Genomic DNA, 24,969 nt, shown 5'->3' with positions numbered 1-24,969 from the left:
GCCTCCCGGCTCCTGCGCGCGCTGCAGTCGTCGGGGGTTGGCGGGGGGCGGTGCGGGGAGGTGGCCCGCCCCACCGGGAGGGTGCAGGGAGGGGCGTGTACGCTGCCGGGCGGTGCGGGCGGGCCGCGAGTGGGGACCGGGGGCGCGGGGTCAGCAGGGGCTGCGAGGAGGGCCGCGCAGGGGAGGCAGGGGCTTGGGGAGCCGCGGCTGGCGGGGGCCGGAGCGCCCCCTCCTGTTGGGCGCGTTTTCTCTCCGCTCCGGTCCGTCCTGCGCGCTGTCCAGCGTCTGCTTCGCGGGCACCCGGACGCCCTTCTCCAGGCCACGGGGTATCCCGTTTCTCCTCTCTGTCCCGCTCACCTCCTGCGGGGATCCCGAGACGCCTCTCCGTGACCGCGCGCTGGGTCTTACTAGATGGATCACATCTGAGCCCGAAGACTGTCAGAGCCCCTCTTTGGCGCCCCTTTCCCAGGCGGCGACCCCTCCCTGCTTCCCACGGCCGCGGACCCCCCTGAGCTCAGAGACTCGCTATTCTTCCCCGCCAGGCTCACCTGCAGGAGCCTCGGGGGGCACGGGGCGAGGGGCACGGAGGAGATCTACCGCCTGGGAGCCCTGCCTCGAACTCGCTGGGGGTCGGGGGCAGATCCGACCGGGGACCGGGGACCAGATACCCGCAGGCCCCCCAAGATCAGGGCAGCCCACTGGTGGACCCAAGTGGCCGGCCTGAGCTCCAGGCTCCTCCCTGAAGAGAGCTAGCCGCTCACTGCTCCCTGCGCTGTTTGTTCTGTGACCCGCGCGTGGCCTCTCTACCTGACCCCCAACTCTCCCCCGACGCCCCCGACTCCCACTCCCGTCCCCCCCCCCCCCCCCAGGCTGGCACTCCAGGCTCAGGCTCTCCTGTGCCTCCCTGAGGCGCCTGCACCTGGTAGGGAAACTGTATCTTATCTAGGGGGCTAGGGGGAAGGGCACTTCTGAGGAGCGCACCTTACCAGGGCCTGCCGCCCTCACCAGGGATGCCTTCCACCTCTTCTGAGAAGAGGGGAGACCCCCCCCCCTACCCCGTCCTGTTTCAGGGAGTGGCAGCCAGGGCCTGGGGGAGGAGCCGAGGGTCACCCTCAACCCCACCGCACCACCTGCGGTCCCCACCATCCTTGGACTGTTTCCAGGGGACGGGAAACTCTGCACTTTAGGAAAAGCCTTAAATATGATGTTAATGCTCCCTCTGGTTCTGCCTCTTTCCCTGTAGGATGGTAGGGGTGATGGTAGTTTTAGATTTCTTAAAGGAAAAAAATGCCCTTCCCACCCTGAGAATGTGTTCCCCCCCACCCAGGGATCTGTGTCCCATAGACTCACTCTATGAGACTTAGAGTCTGCAAATTAGAACTGCACAGGAATTCCATCTTTGTACATGTTTGGGAGTGGGCAAAGGTATCAGTGGAATAAAAAAATAGAAATTCCTATAGAAATTGCAGCTTTGCTGTGGTACATATACACAGTGGAATATTACTCAGCTATTTAAAGGAATGCATTTGAATCAGTTCTAATGAGGTGGATGAAACTGGAGCCTATTATACAGAGTGAAGTAAGTCAGAAAGAAAAACACCAATACAGTATAATAATGCATATATGTGGAATTTAGAAAGATGATGACCTTATATGCGAGACAGCAAAAGAGACACAGATGTAAAGAACAGACTTTTGGACTCTGTGGGAGAAGGCGAGGGTGGGATGATTCGAGAGAATAACATTGAAACATGTATATTACCATATGTGAAATAGATTGCCAGTCCAGGTTCAATGCATGAGACAGGGCGCTCAGGGCCGGTGCACTGGGATGACCCTGAGGGATGGGATGGGGAGGGAGGTGGGAGGGGGGTTCAGGATGGGGAACACATGTACACTCATTGCTGATTCATGCCAATGTATGGCAAAAACCACCACAGTATTGTAATTAACCTCCAATTAAAATAAATTAATTTACAAAAAGAAAAAGAAATTGCAGCTTTGCAAGAAGACATGTGAGAAATACTGGTTTATATTATATGCATTCAATAAAGTATATGAACTTATTCCATTGACAACCATTCAGTAGTTTTGTTACAAACAAAGGCATTTGCTCCAATATTTGTAGATGGTGTTGCTGGAAGGCCTTCAGAGAATTCAGGATTTCTTGGGTGGCTTCTCACTTCTGGCCTCCCAGACACATCTATTACAAAGCCAGGCACTGAAACTTTGTACTGACATGCGAGTGTGCTGGGTGTGTGCTTCAGCATTAAATATTAACAGTTTTGTTCTGTTTCATTTTGGGGGGGAGACTTTGAGACCGTGAGATGCCGAGTGTGGGGTGTTTTCATTGATGAAACCCGCAGTCTGGGGGCAGAGAGGGGCATCTGTCCTCAGCCTGTGCAGCTCTGTGAGTGGTACCTTCATGATTCTGAAGAGGCTTGTCCTTACCCAGCATCACATTCACTTCCCATGGTCCAGCTGGTCAGCCTGTGCGGCTGGGGGCTCACCAGGCACTCACAGCCTGGGCTTAGGGCCGGGCTGGACCCCTTTCCCCCTGGGCACGGTGCCATCTTCACAGCCACACGTTTTGCATCGAGGTCCTTCCTGTTTCTGATGATTAGCTGGAAGGGTACTGAGCTATGGCTCTGTCTTTTCCCTGAGATGGGCGCCCCTTAGGCATTTCCTGCGGGGGTCTGGCTGTGAGCGAAGCCCGGGGCAATGCGCGCAGCTGCCTCTCTTGAACCAGGAGCTCATCACAGAGCTCTCCCTTCCCTGGATGGCGGCAGGGGCCCGAAGGCGGCTGGGCTGTCCAGGAGCTTCTGGGAGCCTCAGCCTCCTTGGCTGAGAGCTGGGGTGAATGCACGAGTGTCCTCAGGGCCTGCTGTGAGTGAGGTGCAGCCCCAGAGGGTGCTACACAGAGCTGTGAGCGAGGCCGGCTGGCCTGCCTTCCGGGTCATCATGTCGTCGGGGGGAGGGGCCCTCAGACCTGCCTGAAGACAGAGGCCCTGGGCTGTTGAGGCCATGACCGAGCACAGTCAGAGCCCCAGCCAGACCCAGCCGCACGTCTGCTTGGCAAAGATGGTCCTCACACAGCCCGCTGTGGCTCTGGAGGAGGCCCATCTCGGGGCCTTTAGACACGCATCCCTCAGAGCCTCAGTTTGCTGCTCTGTACAATGGGCACAATGACAGCTGCCAGCCCCGAGCCCTCGTCTGGGATCCCACTTGTTAGGGGTTCGGTGGCGGGTAAGGGCCACCCCAGAGGGAGGCCTGCTGCCTGGGACCTCCACTTCTGGGTTGCTGGCCTGTGCCCTGCTCAGGTGAGGCCGGCTGCTCCCAGGACCACATCTGCTGTTAGTCGCGTCCTGCGCCCTGGGAAGGTGAGCCTCAGGCTCTGTCACCTTAGGGGATACCGGGGACAGCGGGGACAGAGGGACCAGGTTTGGGTCACACGATCCTTCGGATAGTCTCGTGATACGGTTCCAGCTCACAGTAGGGAGCCTTGGCCCTTGTGCGGTCAGCAGTGAGGACCAGAGCCTTTGCCATGTGAAAAACAGTTATTTTCCCAAGCAGTGAGCAATCCTCATGATGTCACGGACCCGCCAGAGGACCCAAATCGGATCTGTTCCGCTGCTGAGTGGCCTCTGTACACTCTCTGGAGGTGACGACTCGGCCCAGCCCCAGGGCGGGAGCATGCAGAGAGCTGGGGCCTCCATGTGGGGCTCCCTGTGTGCTTCTGGGGGGTTCACAGCTCCACAAGAGCCCCAAAGGAGGGGAGGGGAGCTTAGTAAAGCGTTACACAGGCCAAGGACCCCCCCACATAGGGCTCTGGGGGCCCTGTGTGCCCCTCCCTGGCAGCAGTGTCCTGTGGGTACAGAAAGGGGGGCGGCGTCTGTGGGCAAGGTAACGGATCCCAGGGCTGAGGCACTGGGGTGGCCGCAGGCGGGGGCCGGGCGGTGTGTGGGGTGGCCCCCAACCCACCCTGTGCCTTCAGGCCTGGTGGAAATCCAAGCCTCATTCCTGGGCCCTCAGGTCACGGCCTTGGCCCTGGCTTCCCGGTGGTCTGATGCAGCCAAGCTGTTCCCACTCGCTTCTCTTCCTGCAGAGGAAGGACCTCTGCCGATGAAGTCATGGGAAGCCCAGCTCCCTCTGCCCCCAGAACCGCGGGAGCCTCAGCAGCCTGTGGAGCGGCCTCCGGGGGGGGGGGGGGCGGGGTTGGTGGGCAGCCTGCCTTTGCCATATGCCCAACATCACCCGGCTCTCAAATCATGTAGTTGCCCCCACTGTGCAGATGAGGAAACAGACTAAGCCTTGGGGTTGGCCTGAGGTCATGGAGCCCCCAGGTGCCCTCTCCCTCCCCAGCTCCATCTCTGGGCTCTGCCTCTGCTCTGCTTGGTCCTGGAGGCAGAGGGGTGCTAACTCCCCCCTGTTGGTCCTGGGAGCCCCTTGAGCCCCCCGTTCAGTCGCCTCAGCCAGCCCACACCTCAGATGCAGCCCCCCGTCAAGTTCTTCCATCATTGAATTTGAGGGGCCAGATCCAGGCACCCTGAGGCAGCTCAGGCAGTCCGGCCCCCCAAAGTGGAGCCCCAGGCCCTGCAGGGGGGTGTGCTCCCCCACCCCAGGTACTGAGCCCCGTGCAGGCGGGCGGAGCAGAGAGCAGGCGTTCACCTGGGACATTTTCAACTACGTGTATTTGATCAGAAAAAAACTCCAGTGTGACATGCTGAGTCTTTGAAATAGCACCTTTGATCAGCATCTAAAAAATATTCCAGGTGATTTTCTTACAGAAAGCGGGGAGGATCCCAGAGACCTCCGTCTTCAGTTTCACCCACCCCATCCACCATCTGACTGACCAAGTGTCCTGAGGGCTGCGGCTCGTATTCTTCTGGGACCAGACCCTCAGCACGTCCCACTCTGTCTGGATCCTGGGACCCACTCAGGTCTCTCAGAAGAGATGGGCAGGAGTCAGTCTGGGAGCAAAGTGGCCCTGGGTCTATGGGAGCCAGAGGGACCCGGAACCCGATGCTCAGGATCAGCAATGTCGGGGGCCCTGCGGTCCCCGAGGGACTCTTGGAGGAGCCCATGGGCTGGCCCTGGAGAGGAAACCCAGGTTTGGAGGGTGTCGGGAGCTGCCCGAGGGCTCAGCAGGTCGGCGCCGGGGATACAGCCAGGCTGGGCACCCCCACCGAGCCTGTTTCGAGGCGGGAGGGCCCGGTGAGGGGCCTCCATCATCCCAGTGGCCACAGACGCGGTGCCTCATTCAGGATGGGTGAGGAGGGGCAGGGGCCTGAACCTGCCCTGCAAGGGGCCCCAGTGCTTCCTGAGGGACTCTGGGCAGTCCACGTGCTGGGCCTCCTTGCCCAGCAGGCCGCCTGAGGGCAAGTCACTGGAGCACCCAGGAGCTATCCCCAGAACACCAGGACACCAGCCCCGCCAGCTCCCCTCTGGGGACCTTCCTCCTGACGAAGCGCCTTCATTTAGGTCCTGGTGATAAAGAACCTGCCTGCCAACGCAGAAGATGTAAGAGACAAGGGTTCGATCCCTGGGTCGGGAAGATCCCCCAGAGGAGGAGATGGCCACCCACTCCAATATTCTCGCCTGGAGGAGCCTATGGACGGAGGAACCTGGCAGGCTAGTCCAGGGGGTGGCAAACAGTCGGACATGACTTAAGCAACTTAGCACACACCCCAAGAAAGGGGGGAGCCCAGGCCCTTCTTGACCCCCTCTCTGGGCAGCCTTGCCGCCCTCTCTGCCCCCCGCGCCCCAGCAAGCAGAAGGCCTGTCTCTCCCAGCCCCCACACCTCACCTCCTTCCTTCTTTGTTTCTGCGGGCATTGGCCTCCTGGGGGGCTGACCCGGAACAAGCTGGGCCTTCTATTTCCCCAGAAGCAGCCTTTGGAAACCAGGTGCCAGTGTGAGCCTGGGGGCCGGGAGACCCCTCCCAAGCCAACCCTGTGTGCCTGAGACTGGGGCGGGGGGGGTGGCCGGGCAGGTCACACAGCTGTGAGATAGCAGCAGGCCCCCCACGGCGGGCGCTGACCCCACCTCAGGGCCCTCTGTTTGGTGCCACCCGCCCTCGGCAGCCTCCCAGCTTCCAGGGCCCCTGCTGGCCCCCTCATCTGTGTGGCTCCCTCCGACCGCCACCCGAGGGACACACGGAGCGGCCGGTCCTCAGACAGATCACGAGTTCTCACGCTGCTCCCCGGGGCCCGGCTCCCTGCTCTGAGGTCTCGGACGCCCCACGGCAGGAGCACAGCTTCTCCCCATCCTTCCAGGCCTGCAGAGGCCCAGCCCCTGTCGCTGGTCAGCTCTGAGTTTGGAGTGGTGGCTGCGGAGACGAAGACTCTGCCCCTGTCGTCCCCGGTGGCCCCAGCCCAGCCTGGACCCAGAGGGGCCGGTGACGCTGAGCCGTCAGACAAACCAGACTGGAAGGGGGCCATGCCCCTGGGGTGGGGGCACCACCAGCCTGCTCCAGGGGCGCCGCGGGGTGGCTCAGGGCTCGGCGGCAGGCCCGAAGGGCTGGGTCCACTTGGAGACATCCAGGAAGATGGCGGACGCGCCGTGGTAGAGCCAGAGGCGGGGCATGGCGCCGAGGCGGACCCAGGCGTCCCGGCCACGGTCGTAGGCCTCCATCTCCACGCGGTAGTCCCCAGCCATGCCCTGCCAGCGGCCGCCCGTGGCGTAGAGCGCGTCCCCCAGCGGCACCAGCGCCCCGTTCTCGTGCAGGCTGTGCAGGGGCTGCACCTGCAGACGGTCTGCTCTCAGCGCCCGGGCCTCAGGGTGGGGGCACCTCGCCCCACCCCCCATCCAGGTGCCCCACCTGCCTCCTGGGGCCTCAGCCCTGACCCCGCTGCCCCTGGGGGACCCCTGAGATTCTTCCTTCACAGGGAGACCCCGCTCCTCCGGGGATAACGTTCCCAGCCGCCCCTTGCTCTCCGGGTTTGCCCACATCTGAGCCTAGGGCATCGAGGGGGGCCCGGGCCTCGCTCCCAAGATGCAGGCTGGGCTTCTGACTCTCTGTCTGTCTCGAGGACACAGTGTGGCCTCTGCCCTGACGGATGCCCCGGGGGACTCATCGCTCTGCCCTCAACTCAGCCCGGGTCCTCAGGGGTGCCCTGGCCGGGGGCTAGCAGGCTGAGGGCTCATAGCTTTCCCCAGGCCAGGGGGAGAGAGGTGTGCGCCCGTCCCGAAGAGCCTGGGAGGGCAGGAAGGGGAGGGCCCCCCCAGGTGGAGACGGGAACAGGCGGCAGACCTCCAGGCCTGCAGAGGACAACGTCCAGCCCTGCGGCCGGAGCCCGGGCCAGCCCCAGGCGGCGGGCCCCAGGGACAGAGCCTGGCAGCGCCGGCCCTGCACCTGCTGTGCTGCTGTCATGGGGGCCTCCGGTCAGCTGAGCACTGACGCCAGGGGACAGCTGCGGTCAGCGGATCACAGAGGCCCCCTGTTGCCCGGCTGGCCCAGCTAGCAGAGGCCGCTGTGGGCTCTGGGCACTGTCCCTCCTCCTCGGGAAGAAATGCAGAGAGAGGCCAGGGCTTTGGTGCCCCCACAAGCCCCCGGCCCCTGCCCTGGAATGGTGGAGGAGGGGACAGTAGAAGGAATGGGGGTGCGTTTGGGGGGCCAAGGGCTGGCTCCTTGCCCCTGAAACAGCTCAAGAACCCCCTCCCTGGCTTGATCATCCCAGGGGTAGGGGACTCAGTCCTCGTGGGCCTGGTCTGCAGCAGGGAGGAGGAGCTCTCTCTGAGCTCACCGGCCCTGGAGCGCCCCTGGCCGAGCCTGGTTCTGCCCCCTTGAGGAGGAGGACAGGTTTCTCTGTGTGTTGGGGACAGAGCATCCGCAGTGACCAGCGGCCCCAGGTCCTCGGGAGGGGGGTGCTCTGGGCCCTTGCGTCTGCAGGCCCCGTCCCCTGCCCCTGCCCCAGGGGGGCCCACAGCCCAGGCCTGCTCTCTCCGGGGTGGGGGTGGCTCACCTTCTGCCACAGGTTGGCCCCGGGGTCATACACGTAGACCTTCTTGGTGTTGTCCCCTACCAGGTAGAGTGCCCCATGCAGGGCGGCGCAGCGTGGAGACGACAGGTACTTGGGGAGGAAGGGTGAGGCGATCACGCTCCAGGCGTCTGCGGACACACGCCCGCCCGCGTCACTGGGGAGGCCCTCTGAGCCTCCTGCCCTGCCGTGCGGGTGGGGGCGCCCCACTGAGCCCCACTCCTGCTCGGGGGGAGGGCAGGGTCCCCAGGAGCCTCATTCTCGGGTCCTCAGGAGGGGCTACGAGGCATCCAGAGGCCTTGGCCTGAGTGGGCGCCCCGGGCCTCTGCCTCCATCCTGCTGGCCCCTCGGTCCGGTACCCGGGGCCCCCACCCGACCCTGGGCCTGGTCCGTCTCATGGGATCCTCAGCCTCACTGTCCAGAGGATGGACCGGAGGGGCTGCCCCAAGGGAGAGACAGAGAGTTGGCTCCTTCCCCCTGAAACAGCTCAAGAACCCCATCCCCGGCTTGATCACCCCCAGAGGCCAGGGACTCACTCCCTCTCGACTCACTCCCTCTCAGGCCTGGCCCACGCCAGGAAGGAGGTGCTTTGTGCGAGCCCTGTATCCTCAGATCGGGGCCCAAGCTCTGACCCCGACCCTAGAGCCTGAGCTGGTGTCCGCCAGGCCTTGGGGGTCCAGGCCCGCTGCCCCTCCCCACAAGGCTGGCTCCAGGCAGAGCCAGCAGCCAGACAGGTTTAGGACCTGGGGCAGGGCTTCCTGGTCCCCCCACCTGCCACTGTGCCCCCAGCCCCCACACCTCTAGACTGTGGGGGGCTGTGGCTCTGTGCCGGTGAACCCTGTGGGCCCCTGCCTTCCTCCACCGCCCCATCCATCACTGGGGTAAGGGGGGCCGTGACCCTTTGTAAGAGGCCTGCGGCTGCCCGCTCCCTGACCCTGTTGGCCACACCTATCCCCGGGGCCCCCCAACCCACCCAGCGGCTGAGACGGGGTCACAGCCTTGCAGAGGGGCCCTGAGGCCACCTGTGCCCACCCTCTTGGCCCCGCGGGCCGCCCCCAGCCCCAGCCACACCCCCTGTCCCCCTCCACACCTGTGACCGGGTTGTAGCATTGCAGAGCCAGGGCATTGTACTTGCAAGCACTGGAGCCCACCAGGTAGAGCCGGCCCCCGCAGCCAGCCGCGGAGAAGTTGCTGACGTACTTGAGGGCTGGGCGGATGGGCGTCCAGGTGTCCGTGAAGGGGTCATAGCTCTCCACCTCCACCACATCCAGAGTGGTGCCTGCGGGGCCAAGGGCAGCGTTAGGGCTGCAGGGGCCTAGGACGAGGAAGGTTCCTGAAAACACAGGGTCTGAGGCTCTGCAGAGGCTGCAGGGGCTGCCCTGGGTGCCCAGGGGAACAAGGGCAGGGGGAGGTGGGCACAGCTCGGAGAGGCAGGTACATGCGGGCATGCGTGTGTGGTCCATGGCTTCAGTTGTGCCCGACTCTTTGAGACCCCACGGACTGCAGCACACCAGGCTTCCCTGTTTATGCGGTTTTCCAGGCAAGAATACTCAAGCGAGTTGTCATGCCCTCCTCCAGGGGATGTTTCTGACCCAGGGTTCAAACCAGCATCTCCTGCCTTGCAGGCAGATGCTCTGCCCACCGAGCCACCTGGGAAGCCTGAGAGGCAGGGATGTGCCCCATTTTACAGAGAGGGCAGCAGAGCTCAGAGAAGGGAGAGTGTCTGTCCAAGGCCACTCGCCAAGAAGTGGCATGGGAGTGGGCTCCTGGACCAGGGATGCCTGACTTCAGAGTGGGTGATGGGGCCTCCCGGTGAGGCCCAGCTGCTCTGAGCCCTTCAGAGCCCAGGGTGACTGGAGAGGTGCCTGTGGGGGTCCCGGGAGGCTGCCATCTCCAGGCCCTTCACACGGCGGAGGCCCTTCCTGGGATGGAGAAAGTCATTCTCGGGGGGACTTCTAGGCAGCCCCTCACCCAGCCCCTCCATATGGTGCTAGTGGAAAAGAACCCGCCTGCCAATGCAAAGAGACGGGGGCTCCATCCCTGGGTTGGGAAGATCCCCTGGAGGAGGGCATGGCAACCCACTCCAGCATTCTTGCTTGGAGAGTTCCATGAACAGAGGAACCTGGCGGGCTGCAGTCCTTGGGGTCGCAGAGTCGGACACGACCGAGCGACTTAGCACGCACGCAGTGTCCCAGCCCTGGACCGCCTGGGTGTGATGGTGACGCACACCAGCGTGGGTGGGCACCCACCTGGAACCCACCTCGGGCTCTTAGAGCCTGGGCCCCAAGCTGCCTTGTACCCTGTGCAAGCCCTCTGTCCTCGGGTGGGGGACATGGAAGCCACTGAGGGAAAGGGGGTCCCCGGGACAGGTGGGGCTCCGGGGATGGCGCTAGGGCCAGCTGTCACCTCCGGAGGCCGTGGGACACTCGCTCAGCCGCCTGCTGCGTCGTTCACTATTCATCTGTCAGCATCCCCGGGGCGACTCCTCGCAGTGCCTCTGGGGTGCAGGGGGGACACGGTGGGCCCTGAGCTCAGGCCGGGGGTGTCTGGAGGCCAGGTGACAGCGAAAGGGTGCCCCGTGGGTCCCCTCGCCCCAGGGACGTCACCGAGGAGGTGACCCCGAGCTGAGGGCCGAGCCCTGGTCCTGGGATGAGCGTGGCCATCCCCATCGGCAGCTGAGACCCTGGCTCTTCACGGGGTTGGGGGACTGACTCCTTGTCCTGTTCTCTGCGTCCCAGAAAACATGGAAGCAGCCTGGAGCTGGGCCCTGAGACTCCTGCCTGAGCCGCACCCGAGGATGCCCGGGGGCGGGGCGCGGCGGCAGGGGGTGGGGCGCGGGGAGGGGCCTTACCGCCGACCGCGTAGATTTCCCCGTTGAGCGCGGCGCTGGCGTGGTTGGTGCGGGCCTTCAGCATGGGCGCCACCGGCCTCCAGGCGGCCTCCTTCAGGGGGAAGCACCAGGCCTGCGTGGTGGACCACGCGTCCGTCCTGGAACCCCGAGAGCCCCCTACGAGAGAGGCTCTGTCTACGCGGGCGCCCACTGGCCTGGGACCTCCGGGCGGGCGGGGAGTGAGCACCAGGGCTCCTGCCCCTTCCTCGGTGCCAGGCCTCCGTCCTGCGGGACCCTGGGTAGGGGGGTGGTGACCGCGGTGGCACAGTCTAGCCCTGTGACCTGCAGAGACCCCTCCACACCACATAAACAAGCGGGACAGCCTCTCAGACCTCCATCAGTGAAAGCTTTTTTCTCAACCAATCCTCCTGAGGACTGCACCCCCCCCCCCAACTTCCAAGATATAAGAGCAGAGGGACACCCCCCTCCTTCACATGCTTCCTCCTGGGGAGACCCTGGCTGCAGGACAGAGCCCGTGACGCTCCCCTGTGCCCGCGTGTGGACCCGTGGACTTGACATGACATTTCCTTGTTTCTGTAGGATGGAAAGGTCTGGGAGAGTCTTGACCAAACGGCCAGTGATCCGAGCATGGCATTCAGGGCTCAGCCTCGGGGCTCAGGACACGGCCCCCCCCCCCCCACCCCCCCCCCACCCCCCCCCCACCCACCCCCCCCCCCCCCCCCCCCCCCACCCACCCCCCCCCACCGCCCTCCCACCCACCCCCCCCCCACCGCCCTCCCACCCACCCCCCCCCACCGCCCTCCCACCCACCCCCCCCCGCCCTCCCACGCCCGCCCACCCCCCCCCCCGCCCTCCCACCCACCCCACCCCCCCCCCCGCCGCCCTCCCCCCCCCCACCCCCCCCCCCACCTGTCACGTAGACGTCGTTGTTGAGCGCCGCCAGCGAGAAGCCCCACTTGTGGTGGTCTGGGAAGTCTGGGAGGGCCATCCACCTCTCTGGCAGAAGACAGGGGAGTGTCAGGGTGGCGGGGCTTACTGTGGGGGCCCCCTTCCTGCTCTGCGCCTTTCCGCTTGAGGGGGGCAGAAATGTCCCCTCACCGGTGGGGGGCAGAGGCTGGACTCAGCTGGGTGCAGAGGTGGGGAAGGATACCCAGTGGTGTGGGTTCAAAGTGGCCCCGGATGCCCCAGCTGCCCCGGGCTTGGCTCCAGGGGGTCCCTGGCTCCCCATGTCACCCTTGGGGCCTGGCACCCTGGGTGTGCAGAGAAGGGGTCCAGGCTCTAGGAGCTGGCTCTCACCCTGACCCTGCAGCTGATCCTACCAACCCCGATGGACTTTTTGGCCCCTAGTCAGCTCCCACCCCAATCAGGTGGAGGAGGGGTTAAGGGGCCTGATCACTAAGCCACAGGTGGGTTATAACACAAGCATCTTTCACTCACTCGATTCTTGTCTTTTCGCTCACCCCGAGCACCTTCTGGGCCCACGGGCAGCAGGGAGGGGACCAGACGCGGCCATGCAGCTGGCAGAGTGGGTCCCAACCCCCGTGCCCCTGCTCCAGTGCCGTGGCCTCAGACAAAGCCCAGCCTCAGTTTCCTCATCTGTAGAATGGGGCTAATCTCTCTCCTGGTGGGTGGGGACTGTGGGAGATGCGGCCGTCACACGGCAGCTGCCCAGCTGACGGTGGCTGTGAGAATTAATGCCCCTGAGGTGAGACAGAGCAATGCCCACACCACTGCATGAGGCAGCAATGGATCTGCCTTCACGAAGCTACAAGAGCAAGAGACTGACTTTGAAAAAAACCAAAATGAGCAATAAAAATGGGAATGTTTAGTCCTCTCTATGGACACATTTTGGGTGTTTGTGGAAGGCTGTGGGAGAGACCGGCCTCTGGGATGTCCCCAGGAGGATTCCTGTTTACTGTTTACAGCTGTACAGTGGTTTTCAGGACATGCAGAACCCCCGCTAGGCAGGGACTGTGTGTCCCCCTGACTCACGTCTGTGTCACCCCAGGGTGGGGACACCAGGCCTTTGCCTGCCAGCCTCCCTGCCGCCGCCCTCCCCCCACCCCCGGGGTCTCAGGGACAGCTGCTCCCAATTCATCTGCTGACGTCAGCCCACAAATCCCCCCCGTCAGCCCTGGCTTCCTGGAGCCTGCCAGCCGCTGACGCCACAGGGTGGTGGCCCCCTGCCCAGCAGCCCCAGGACGGCTGCCAGCAAACCAGTGCTTTCCGAAGAATTTCCCGGGGCTGGCGTGGCGCCCCTCCCCCCAGAGCCCTGCTGCCCTCTCACCCCTCCTTTCCGGTGGGGGGGGACCTGTGAAGGGGCTCCTGGGCAGGAGAGGCAGGCCTGGCCCCCTTTCTTCACACTGACTCCTCATTACAAAGGCCATTTCACAGATGAGGAAACTGAGGCTCAAGGAGGCAAAGTGACCTGCTCAAAGGCGGGAATCGGGACCCCACTGGGCCCACCCTGATCCTGAGCTGTTGCACCCCAGGCTGTCCGCACCCCCAGCTCCCTGTGCTCCTCAGGACTGAGGCCCCGTTAGGCAGACAGAGGAAAAGCGCCAAGGGGAAGCAGCTGCCAGCTGGCCCTCCCGCCCAGGCCAGTGGCCACTTTGCCACACCAGGCAGTCTGGGCAGGGGACGCTTTCCCCAGGCCCCAGCGCGTGGAACCCCAGAGTTAGGGCTGCGGCTGGAGGCAGAGGGGTTCGCAGGGCCCCCCCGCAGTCCACCTCCCTCCCCTGCTGGGGCCTGGGCTCCTCTGCAACCTCCCCACCTCAAGGACGGAGGGCGCCCTGCGTCGGGGCTGTGGGGCCCTCAGGGTACTCACTGGCCTTGGTGTGGTAGAAGGCGAAGTTCCCGGCCAGGGGGGCGAGCTCCTCAGCTCCCTCCTCCTCCTCCTCCAGCGCCCGCCCGCCCACCACCACCAGGACCTCCTCCAGCTTCTGCGGGAGGGCCAGCAGTGCCTGTGGGGCCAGGGGGCTGGGGTTAGGGGCAGGCCCTATCCTTGGTCAGAGGGGCCCGGGTGCGGAGGCTGGCCGTGGCCTGGGCATTTGGGAGCTGCTGTGGGTCCACAGTGTGGCCCTGCGTCAGTGCACATGCGTGGGGTGGGGCGAGCTGCAGCGTGTGCGTGTCTGTGTGGGCTTGTGCATGAGTGTGTGTGCATACACGTCCACATGCAATGGCTGCCATGGGCTGGTGATGGCAAGCGCTCTGAACCTGGACAGGTGGCAGCCGGGTCCTCATGGGCCTGAGCGCGAGGCCTGCTCCCTCCCAGCCACTCTCCAGCCCCTGCCCCGCCGAACAGAGTTGTTTCTGCACCACCTTTGGAACCAACCCCCAGACCCTGTCCCCAGACCCCCAGGTAGGCTCCCCACCCCCTGGGAGCCCAGCTCCCCTGTGCCAGCCGGGGTGGCCACATAGGATGGCCCTGGATGGCAGGAAATGCTGGAATGTTTCTTGCTGGGTGAGAGCTCCCTGGATCCCAGAGTCCCACTGCCTCTCTGACCCACCCTCAAGTGTCCTGACGTCCCACCTCCAGCACCTACAGGGTGACCACCTCGTGTGCGGGTGGCCAGCGGCTGCACCCTGTACCCGGCAGGCCGGTGGTGTGGATGCAGAGTGGCCAGTATTTTCCACCACACCCCCCACCGCTGGCCTGAGCCACATCTTTGTCCCCAGAGTTGGCTCCTAACAGGTTCTTCTGAGCAAAGCCCTGAGCCAGCTGCCTGGGAGCAGACAGACTTCAGCTCCTTGCCTCAGTCACACCCTGGCCTGTCAATTAAGAACTTGCCCTCTCACCAGGCCCACCGCCAGCCCAGATAGGAAATTGCATCCCATAAACGCTTGAGCAGCTTCCGAAGGTCAGGTCGTGGCCGGCTGCCACGCCTGTCCGTGCTCCTCGCCTCTGTACAAGCTGTGCGCTCTTCCTGGCTTACTTAACCCTGCCGGGCTCCTATCTTTCCTCTAAAGCCCAGCTCAGATGCTGCCTCCTCCAGGCAGCTTTCCCTGACTGCCTGCCCCTGTGAGGACACCCAAAGTCCAGCATGGCCTTTCTCATGTGCCTTGGGTGTGTTTCCAGGGGGTTTTCCCGCCAAGCTGTGGGCTAGGGATGACCACTTCTGGGTCCCCTGTCCTCGCGGGCAGGAAGTGGCACACACAGGGGCGCAGTCTGTACTTGGGAAGTGAACCGACCCCAGGGAGGTGGGGTTGCACACTCCATCCCGTCTGTCCCCGTGCGGGTGGGGTTTCGGGGCTCCTCTCCCTGCTCCCCACCTGTCACTCACCCCCTCGTGGCCCTGGGCCAAGGCCTCCCGACAGGCCTCCGACTCCCGGATCAGCGGCTCCGAGGCCAGCAGCTGCTGCACGTGGGGCCTGGGCACGGCGTCCAGGTGCACCAGGCCGAGCAGCTCGGGCAGGTGGGCGGCCCGGACCTGGGGGTCATGGCGTACCCAGCGCAGCAGCGCCTCCAGCCGGCTCTGCTCCGGCTGCACCTGCAGCAGGTCGCTGGCCAGGCAGGCGGCCAGCCGCTCCTGGGACAGCTGCAGGAACTCGTCCTCCCGGGCCACGGCCTCGAAGTTCTCCCGCAGGAAGGCCCAGGCCTTGGCGGCCACGCCCAGCAGCCCCTGCTGTTCCCCAAACTCGCAGATGCCCAGACAGTTGGAGGCGTCGAGCTGCTGCTGCAGGTAGCGGCCGCAGACCTTCTGCACCGCGGGGAAGTGCAGGCGTGCGGCCGTGCGGGTCAGCGCCTCCACGTTGCCCTGGGTGACGGTCAGCCGGCCCGTGTACACGAAGTCCACCAGCTGCGCCACCACAGCGGGCTCCACGTCCCGCAACTCCACGCGCGCCGAGAAGCTCTCCGCGAAGTCTCCCGCGAACATGGCGTGGAAGTAGGGGCTGCTCAGGGCCAGGAGCCCGCGGTGGCAGGGCAGCTCCCGGCCGCCCACCAGCAGCGTGAGGTCCACCAGCTTGGGCTGGGAGCGCAGCCGCTGCAGACCGTCCAGCACGTCCTGGGCATGCGAGGGCAGGTGGAAGTCCAGGTCGTCCACGTTCCGCACCATGACAGTGAGGTTCACCTACTCACGGGCGTCCGCGCGCGGGCTCCTGGGGAGAGGAACCAGCACGGTCAGCCAGGGGGACTGTCTCGTCGGCCCGAGTCACCTGTCAGGCTGACCGGTCTGAGCATCAACCACACGTGAAGTGCTTCGCCCAGCCTCTCACCTAAACCAGCCCGGAGGCCCTGGGAGCCGGAGGCGTTGTCTTTCCCAGGTGAGGCGGTTGAGGCTCAGAGAGCCTAGGCAATCAGGGCAGGATGGGCCAGCAAGAGAACCAAGCCTCAGCCCCTCTCTGCACCTCTGGACTGTGTGAAACAGAGCCACCCCCAACCCTCCTAGTGGCCTCCTCTACTCCCAGATCCCCCCTTGCTGGGAAGGGCATCCGCATCTGAATAGTTTCAGCCCCAAGGGTCCTTACTGGCCTGCGGTTACAGGGAACCTCAGCTGCCATGACCTTTCTGGGTGACCTTGAGTGAGCCACGCCCCTCTCTGGTCCCAGCCTCGTCATCTGCAGACTGAGAGGCTGGAGGTGAAAGGGCTGGGGGATCAGCCGTGCCCTCACGGTGCCCCCCTCAGACCAGGCCATCCTGGATTTTGCACAAACACTCGTCATTCAGCCCTCATCGGAACCCTGCCAGCCGTCGGTCGCTGTGCCTGCCCCTTTAAAGGTGGGGAAACACAGGCAAAAAGAGGCTCAAGGCCCTCGTCCAAGACTACACAGCTCGGGGGTCCCGGGCCCCCGGACCCCCCAGGTTATGACACTGGATGTAGGTTGGCGAAGACAAGCAACCACAAGAGAGCAATCTCAGTTCGAATCGCCTGATCCAGCGAACGCACTTCTGGGCTAATTTAATTATGCACGTATTTCCTTACGATCTTCTGATATTTTTGCCCTAAGAAAACCGCCCCAGAAAAAAGAAAGTTCTGCACAGCTTGTCTTCCCCTGAGTGACCACAGAGCAAGAAGCTGCACCCTGAGACGCTGTGGGTCCACCAGGGGGCGCCTTAGCAGCCAACAAAGCGAAGGCCAGTGCAAAATGCCGGGTCCACCCAGTGCCATCGAAACGACAAAGCCCCAAAGCTCCCATAAGGAGAACTTGCCCTGTGGACGCCCCAGGTCCTGTGCCGGTGGCGGGAACTTGAGCAGGGAGGCACACAGAGAACCCACCCGGAGGCCCAAGAACCTGCCTGGGCTCCGCTGGGTCAGGATGGGTCCAGGGCCCTGGTGGGCGTCCAGCCTGGGGCGTCCACGCCCTCCCTGCAAGGCCCTCTGGCTCGGGGGAAGGCAGCACGTCCCTCTCAGGGGAGCGCAGGAGATTAGCCAGGCGGCCACTGCCCCAGGCAGCCGGAGGCCAGTGGGCGGGAGCGCCTGGCACCTTCCCGGGGAGCCTCAGGTCATCTGCTGACACCTGCCGCCCTGCAGTCCTCACCGGGGGCCGAGGCTTCCAGGGGGCTCAGAGCCCCCTGCCCAGTGCCTGCCAGGCCAGGAGTGAGGAGGGCAGAGCGGACAGGACAACAAAGGGCCTCAGTCCAGCCCTGGCTGGGGCTGGACACCGAAGCCCTGGCTGCAGGCAGAGGTGTGGTCCAGCCTGCCCCCTGCTTCTCCAGAAAGACCTGAAGGGAAGCAGCCCCGCTGAGCCCCCACCCCAGCCCCCCGGGGCTGGGTCTAGGCTGTGTGCGGGTCTCTCCGCAAAGCACTCAGGGCTGGGATCTCCAGGCCCACTGGGCTGTCCACTGTAACTCCCCTTCCCCTGCTGGTCCCAGCCCCGGTCCTCACCTCCCCCTTCCGGCTGCCCCCAATCCTACCTCTCAGTGGGTCTTTGAGACCTTGTCTCAGAACTCAGGCTGGAGAACACGACTGCCCAGCCGGCCAAGGGGCATGGAGGATCTGCTGGGATATGACGGGGCCAGGCTGGGCTGGGCTGGGCTGGCAGCCACGTGGGGACAGAAGGGTATTTTTAGTCTCTGTCAGCATCTGGTGGGAGGGGGGTGGCCAGTAAGGGAAGGAGAGGAGTGACAGCTCCTCTCTGCTTGTCCTCTCTGAATGACCATGCTGGCCGGGAGCCTCCTGTGACCCCTGGGCCAGGACAGACGGCAGCAAGCACCCGGGGAGCGGCACGTCTGGGCTTACCCCTTACTCCCAGTGAGGAGTGTTGGGTCTCTCACTTCTGTGTTTTCTCATTGGCAAGAGGGGCACAGTGAAGCCCGAGCTGGGGACTCAGGGGCCACACAGAGCCCTCAGTTCAGGGCCAGGGTGTCATAAGGGCCCGGCACATAGCAGCTTTCCTGTGGTTACTGACAGGGGTGCACGTGGCCTCTTATTTTCCATCACGTGGGAAAAAGTGACCGTGGTGAGGAAATGGGGGTTGCTCAGCAAAGACTTTCAAGACCTGGGGTCCCTGGTGCTGGGAAGTCTTGGTGGTAAAGGAGGGGCTCAGAGAGGCGCCTCCCAGGCTGGTGACGGGGGTGCGCGGTCCCGAGGCTCTGTGTTTGTATCGTGGCCTTGGCCTTGGGCCTGCCCTGATGTCTTCGTTAGTAGTGATGCCCAGGAAGGCTAAGAAATGGGATGGTCTAAAAATACAGCTGCAGAGGCTCGTGGCCTCCTGGGAGGCCTGGTTCACGGCAGTCACAGGGGAACTCCTGACACCTGGATCTCTGCAGGTTCTGGAGTCACAGGCCCCGACTGAGTCTGGGGTGAGTGGAGGGCATGCAAGGGGCATCTCTGCCAGGGGCAGAGAGGGCCATCTCTCATGCCAGGGGCAGAGGGGGCATCTCTCATGCCAGGGAGCATAGGGGGGCATCTCTCATGCCAGGGGGCAGAGGGATGTTTCCAGCCCCAGGCCTACAGGCACCAGGGAGGCCCGCTGGGGGGCTCTGCCTGTCAGCCCCTCCGTCTTGTACCCGCTTGGGCCTCACCAGTACAACCAGTTTCAAGGTGTGCTGGGACGTGGAGGAGTCAGGTGGCCAAGGCTGACCGGCCTCCCAAAGCCCACTGGGGACTGGCTGGTGCTCTTACAGGACAGAGGGGCCTGGGGGCACCAGGGTGACAGGCCCCACTCCTGGCAAGGTAAGGGAATTTCCTCAGGGTGTCTGGGTGTCAGGACAGCGCGGGTTTGGGACAGCTGTCTCCTCCCGGGGACGTGGCAGCTGGCCCAGCTTCCTGCTGAGGCGCTGGTTGTGAGCCGGCCCCAGTCTCTGCTCTAATGTGGGAGTGTGGTCATCACACAGACACTGCAGGGATCACCTGCCCGACCACACGCTCTCGGGGCCTCCCACACGCTGCTCACTCACAGGTGTCCTGAGTCCGAGCTTCCCTCCCCAGCCCAGTCCAGCCAGATCAGTCATATCCTAGCCCAGCTCAGCCCAGTCATAGCCCAGCTCAGCCCAGTCCAGTCATACCCCAGTTTAGCCCAGTCCAGGCCAGCCCAGCCATATCCCAGTTCAGTCCAGCCCAGCTCAGCCCAGTCCAACCCAGTCATAACCCACTTCAGTCCAGCCCAGTCACATCACAGTTCAGTCCAGCCCAGTCATATCCCAATTCAGTCTAGCCCAGTTCAGCCCAGCCCAGCCCAGCCCAGTCCAGTCATATCCTAGTTCAGTCCAGCCCAGCTCAGCCCAGTCCAGTCATATCCCAATTTAGCCCAGCCCAGGCCAGCCCAGTCATAGCCCAACCCAGCTCAGCCCAGTCCAGCCCAGTCATAGCCCAGTTCAGCCTAGCCCAGTCGTAGCCCAGTCCAGCCCAAGGTCCTGCCCCTTCCCCAGAGCCCCAGGACTTCCCCCTAGGCTTCCTTAGCATCAGCCTTACTCCCGGGGCTTCATGGATGTCTCCAGCTCTTGCTGTGTCCAGGGCCATCCCATTCCCCCTAGGCTTCCTCAGCATCAGCCTTCCTCCCGGGGCTTCATGGATGTCTCCAGCTCTTGCTGTGTCCAGGGCCGTCCCGTTCCCCCTAGGCTTCCTCAGCATCAGCCTTCCTCCCGGGGGCTTCATGGATGTCTCCAGCTCTTGCTGTGTCCAGGGCCATCCCGTTCCCCCTAGGCTTCCTCAGCGTCAGCCTTCCTCCCGGGGGCTTCATGGATGTCTCCAGCTCTTGCTGTGTCCAGGGCCATCCCGTTCCCCCTAGGCTTCCTCAGCGTCAGCCTTCCTCCCGGGGGCTTCATGGATGTCTCCAGCTCTTGCTGTGTCCAGGGCCATCCCGTTCCCCCTAGGCTTCCTCAGCGTCAGCCTTCCTCCTGGGGGCTTCATGGATGTCTCCAGCTCTTGCTGTGTCCAGGGCCATCCCGTTCCCCCTAGGCTTCCTCAGCATCAGCCTTCCTCCCGGGGGCTTCATGGATGTCTCCAGCTCTTGCTGTGTCCAGGGCCGTCCCGTTCCCCCTAGGCTTCCTCAGCATCAGCCTTCCTCCCGGGGGCTTCATGGATGTCTCCAGCTCTTGCTGTGTCCAGGGCCGTCCCGTTCCCCCTAGGCTTCCTCAGCGTCAGCCTTCCTCCCGGGGGCTTCATGGATGTCTCCAGCTCTTGCTGTGTCCAGGGCCATCCCGTTCCCCCTAGGCTTCCTCAGCATCAGCCTTCCTCCCGGGGGCTTCATGGATGTCTCCAGCTCTTGCTGTGTCCAGGGCCGTCCCGTTCCCCCTAGGCTTCCTCAGCGTCAGCCTTCCTCCCGGGGGCTTCATGGATGTCTCCAGCTCTTGCTGTGTCCAGGGCCATCCCGTTCCCCCTAGGCTTCCTCAGCATCAGCCTTCCTCCCGGGGGCTTCATGGATGTCTCCAGCTCTTGCTGTGTCCAGGGCCATCCCGTTCCCCCTAGGCTTCCTCAGCGTCAGCCTTCCTCCCGGGGGCTTCATGGATGTCTCCAGCTCTTGCTGTGTCCAGGGCCATCCCGTTCCCCCTAGGCTTCCTCAGCATCAGCCTTCCTCCCGGGGCTTCATGGATGTCTCCAGCTCTTGCTGTGTCCAGGGCCATCCCGTTCCCCCTAGGCTTCCTCAGCATCAGCCTTCCTCCCGGGGCTTCATGGATGTCTCCAGCTCTTGCTGTGTCCAGGGCCATCCCGTTCCCCCTAGGCTTCCTCAGCGTCAGCCTTCCTCCTGGGGGCTTCATGGATGTCTCCAGCTCTTGCTGTGTCCAGGGCCATCCTGTTCCCCCTAGGCTTCCTCAGCATCAGCCTTCCTCCCGGGGGCTTCATGGATGTCTCCAGCTCTTGCTGTGTCCAGGGCCGTCCCGTTCCCCCTAGGCTTCCTCAGCATCAGCCTTCCTCCCGGGGGCTTCATGGATGTCTCCAGCTCTTGCTGTGTCCAGGGCCGTCCCGTTCCCCCTAGGCTTCCTCAGCATCAGCCTTCCTCCCGGGGCTTCATGGATGTCTCCAGCTCTTGCTGTGTCCAGGGCCGTCCCGTTCCCCCTAGGCTTCCTCAGCGTCAGCCTTCCTCCCGGGGGCTTCATGGATGTCTCCAACTCTTGCTGTGTCCAGGGCCGTCCCGTTCCCCCTAGGCTTCCTCAGCGTCAGCCTTCCTCCCGGGGCTTCATGGATGTCTCCAGCTCTTGCTGTGTCCAGGGCCATCCCGTTCCCCCTAGGCTTCCTCAGCGTCAGCCTTCCTCCCGGGGCTTCATGGATGTCTCCAGCTCTTGCTGTGTCCAGGGCCGTCCCGTTCCCCCTAGGCTTCCTCAGCGTCAGCCTTCCTCCCGGGGGCTTCATGGATGTCTCCAGCTCTTGCTGTGTCCAGGGCCGTCCCGTTCCCCCTAGGCTTCCTCAGCATCAGCCTTCCTCCCGGGGGCTTCATGGATGTCTCCAGCTCTTGCTGTGTCCAGGGCCGTCCCGTTCCCCCTAGGCTTCCTCAGCATCAGCCTTCCTCCCGGGGGCTTCATGGATGTCTCCAGCTCTTGCTGTGTCCAGGGCCGTCCCGTTCCCCCTAGGCTTCCTCAGCATCAGCCTTCCTCCCGGGGGCTTCATGGATGTCTCCAGCTCTTGCTGTGTCCAGGGCCCTCCCGGAGAAGGCGCTGGAGGGGAAACAGAGGCATTGGTTGTGCCTCCCGACCCCAGCCCCCACTTTGTTTGCAGGCAGAGCACGAAGGGTTAATGCACCCCTGACTTGGGCCGCAGGAGACAGGACAGGCGATGCTGATGACAGGCCAGGGTCACGGGCAGCTCCCCGCCCGCCGTCTTGTGTACAGCACAGGGCGCCAAGAATGGACGCCCTACGGGGACCCAGCGCCTCAGATGACAGGTCAGTTTGGGAAACTCGAAACCAGGGGCTCAACAGATCCTCATCGTCGGATTGCTCCCCAGTGGGGCAATTTTTAAAAATACACTGCCTGTTTCTTTTTAGGATGATAAAAATAACATATGTTCATGGTGGGAGGTTTGGAAAACACAGAAAGACACGAAGCAGAAAACTGGCAACAGACAATCCCCACGAGCACACGGGTGTCAGGACCGTGGCGAGGCCTGTGTTCTGTTTCATCACAGTACTCTGTGGCAAGCATTTCTGATGTGATGAGGCATTTCTGATGTGATGAGTCTTTGGACCATGTGATTTTTAATTCCACCATAATGGGGACACATCATGCTTTAAGAAGGTGAAAGTGACACCCGATCACTTCTAGTAATGGACATGCAGGTTGGGAGCCATGCGGACTGTGGTGACAGAGGCGTCACCTCTGTGCCTTGCCCCGGAACAGATGGGGAGTGTGAGCTGACCGCGGTAAAGCACACAATCATCTTTACAGCCTGATGCGTGGACAGAGGGTCGTCCAGCTCGGGTGACCGAGGCACTTACCTGCAGGAGGTAAGACTGCCCCCTACGCTCAGCCTGGCCCCGTCATGCTGTGGGGTCCTGCACAACCAGACCCGCCCACCCCCTCAGCGGGTGTTTCATGGATTTACTTGCTCAAAGCATCTCTTATTCCATCTGGGATTTATCTGGGGCATAGGGTGCCGTAAGGTCATACATATTCTTCCCCAAATAGTTTCCAACACTCTCAGTACTATTATTAACAATCCCTTCTTTCCCCCACAGATTTGCTGCAGCATCTCTATTGCAAAAGGGCAATGTTTTCTGTGTGAAGTGTCTCTTCTGCTGATTTGAATGACCATATTCTAGGGTCAGAACAACCCTAGTTCCATCAATGGACTCAGTTCAGTTCAGTCGCTCACTCGCGTCCGACTCTTTGCGACCCCATGAACCGCAGCACGCCAGGCCTCCCTGTCCATCACCAACTCCCGGAGTCCACCCAAACCCACGTCCACTGAGTCAGTGATGCCATCCAACCATCTCATCTTCTGTCGTCCCCTTCTCCTCCTACCCTCAATCTTTCCCAGCATCAGGGTCTTTTCAAATGAGTCAGCTTTCCACATCAGGTGGCCACAGTATTGGAGTTTCAGCTTCAGCATCAGTCTTACCAGTTGACACCCAGGACTGATCTTTAGGATGGACTGGTTGGATCCCCTTGCAGTCCAAGGGACTCTCAAGAGTCTTCTCCAACACCACAGTTCAAAAGCATCAATTCTTCGGCGCTCAACTTTCTTTATAGTCCAACTCTCACATCCACACATGACCACTGGGAAAACCATAACCTTGACTAGATGGACTTTTGTTGACAAAATAATGTCTCTGCTTTTTAATATGCTGTCTAGGTTGGTCATAACTTTCCTTCCAAGGAGTAAGTGTCTTTTAATTTCATGGCTGTAGTCACCATCTGCGGTGATCTTGGAGCCCAGAAAAATAGTCAGCCACTGTTTCCCCATCTATTTCCCATGAAGTGATGGGACAGGAAGCCATGATCTTAGTTTTCTGAATGTTGAGCTTAAGCTAACTTTTTCACTCTCCTCTTTCACTTTCATCAAGAGGCTCTTTAGTTCTTCTTCACTTTCTGCCATAAGGGTGGTGTCATCTGCACATCTGAGGTTATTGATATTTCTCCTGGCAATCTTGATTACAGCTTGTGCTTCATCCAGCCCAGTGTTACTCATGATGTACTCTGCATATAAGTTAATAAGCAGGGTGACAATATACAGCCTTGATGTACTCCTTTTCCTATTTGGAACCAGTCTGTTGTTCCATGTCCAGTTCTAACTATTGCTTCTGAGAGAGTCATTTCCTAGGCAGGTTGATAGGGAGTCTAGGGGTCCCCAAAGAGAGAGGGGTCTGGAATTCTCAAGGAGGAAAAAAGGACAAACTTTTTTTCTTTCTCCACATTCCTTAGGATTATATACCAATAATGTATCCTGCCTAAGGACAGTCTTTGGATTCAACCTTCTGTTATTTTAAAAAGTTAATTATGGGAGTATACCTGGTCTTTACAAGGATGTATCTTGCCTGAGGACAGTGTTATCTTAAAATGTGAATTATGGGAGTAGGTCGGAGGAGGTCTTTACAACCTCCAGACATTCTTTGGATTATATAACCTCATTATTAACACTAGCAAGCGGGTACTCTTTCTGCCCCCTTCTGATGCCTATGTCAGAAGTTTTCTCTATCTCCTTTATACTTTAATAAAACTTTATTACACAAAAGCTCCGAGCGATCAAGCCTTGTCTCTGGCCCCGGATTGAATTCTTCTCCTCCGGGGGCCAAGAATCCCGGTGTATTCGCATGGTTCAACAACAACCTTTCACTTCCTGACCTGCATATAGGTTTCTCAAGAGGCAGGTCAGGTGGTCTGGTATTCCCATCTCTTTCAGAATTTTCCACAGTTGATTGTGATCCACACAGTCAAAGGCTTTGGCATAGTCAATAAAGCAGAAATAGATGTTTTTCTGGAACTCTCTTGCCTTTTCAATGATCCAGCAGATGTTGGCAATTTGATCTCTGGTTCCTCTGCTTTTTCTAAAACCAGCTTGAGCATTCGGAAGTTCACGGTTCACATATTGCTGAAGCCTGGCTTGGAGAATTTTGAGCATCTCTTTACTAGCGTGTGAGATGAGTGCAATTGTGCGATAGTTTGAGCATTCTTTGGCATTGCCTTTCTTTGGGATTGGAATGAAAACTGATTGGAATGAAAACTTTTCCAGTCCTGTGGCCACTGCTGAGTTTTCCAAATTTGCTGGCATATTGAGTGTAGCACTTTCACAGCATCATCTTTCAGGATTTGAAATTGCTCCAC

At 61.8% G+C, this 24,969-nt stretch overlaps 1 protein-coding gene across 2 annotated transcripts; it reads right to left on the bottom strand.

Annotated features, from left to right (window-relative positions):
• Nucleotides 1–4,672: 4,672 nt before the first annotated feature.
• On the bottom strand, nucleotides 4,673–17,820 carry KLHL30 (kelch like family member 30). Of its 2 annotated transcripts, XM_019958013.2 has the most exons (8): nucleotides 17,686–17,820; nucleotides 15,113–15,929; nucleotides 13,657–13,792; nucleotides 11,739–11,825; nucleotides 10,830–10,985; nucleotides 9,069–9,257; nucleotides 7,964–8,109; nucleotides 4,673–6,743 (listed from the first exon to the last, which is right to left on the bottom strand). In XM_019958013.2, the coding sequence occupies exons 2-8, from the start codon at nucleotides 15,884–15,886 to the stop codon at nucleotides 6,492–6,494; spliced, it is 1,740 nt and encodes a 579-aa protein (XP_019813572.2). In that variant the 5' UTR covers nucleotides 15,887–15,929; nucleotides 17,686–17,820; the 3' UTR covers nucleotides 4,673–6,491. The 2 variants fall into 2 exon arrangements, with proteins under 2 accessions (XP_019813572.2, XP_070643088.1); XM_070786987.1 differs by lacking the exon at nucleotides 4,673–6,743 and having other exon boundaries at nucleotides 6,754–8,109.
• Between the last annotated feature and the right edge of the window lie 7,149 nt (nucleotides 17,821–24,969).

The sequence above is a fragment of the Bos indicus genome, chromosome 3, assembly GCF_029378745.1.
Source record: "Bos indicus isolate NIAB-ARS_2022 breed Sahiwal x Tharparkar chromosome 3, NIAB-ARS_B.indTharparkar_mat_pri_1.0, whole genome shotgun sequence".
In the NCBI taxonomy this organism is placed as follows: domain Eukaryota; kingdom Metazoa; phylum Chordata; class Mammalia; order Artiodactyla; family Bovidae; genus Bos; species Bos indicus.
This window is presented reverse-complemented; position numbering and strand designations above follow the sequence as displayed.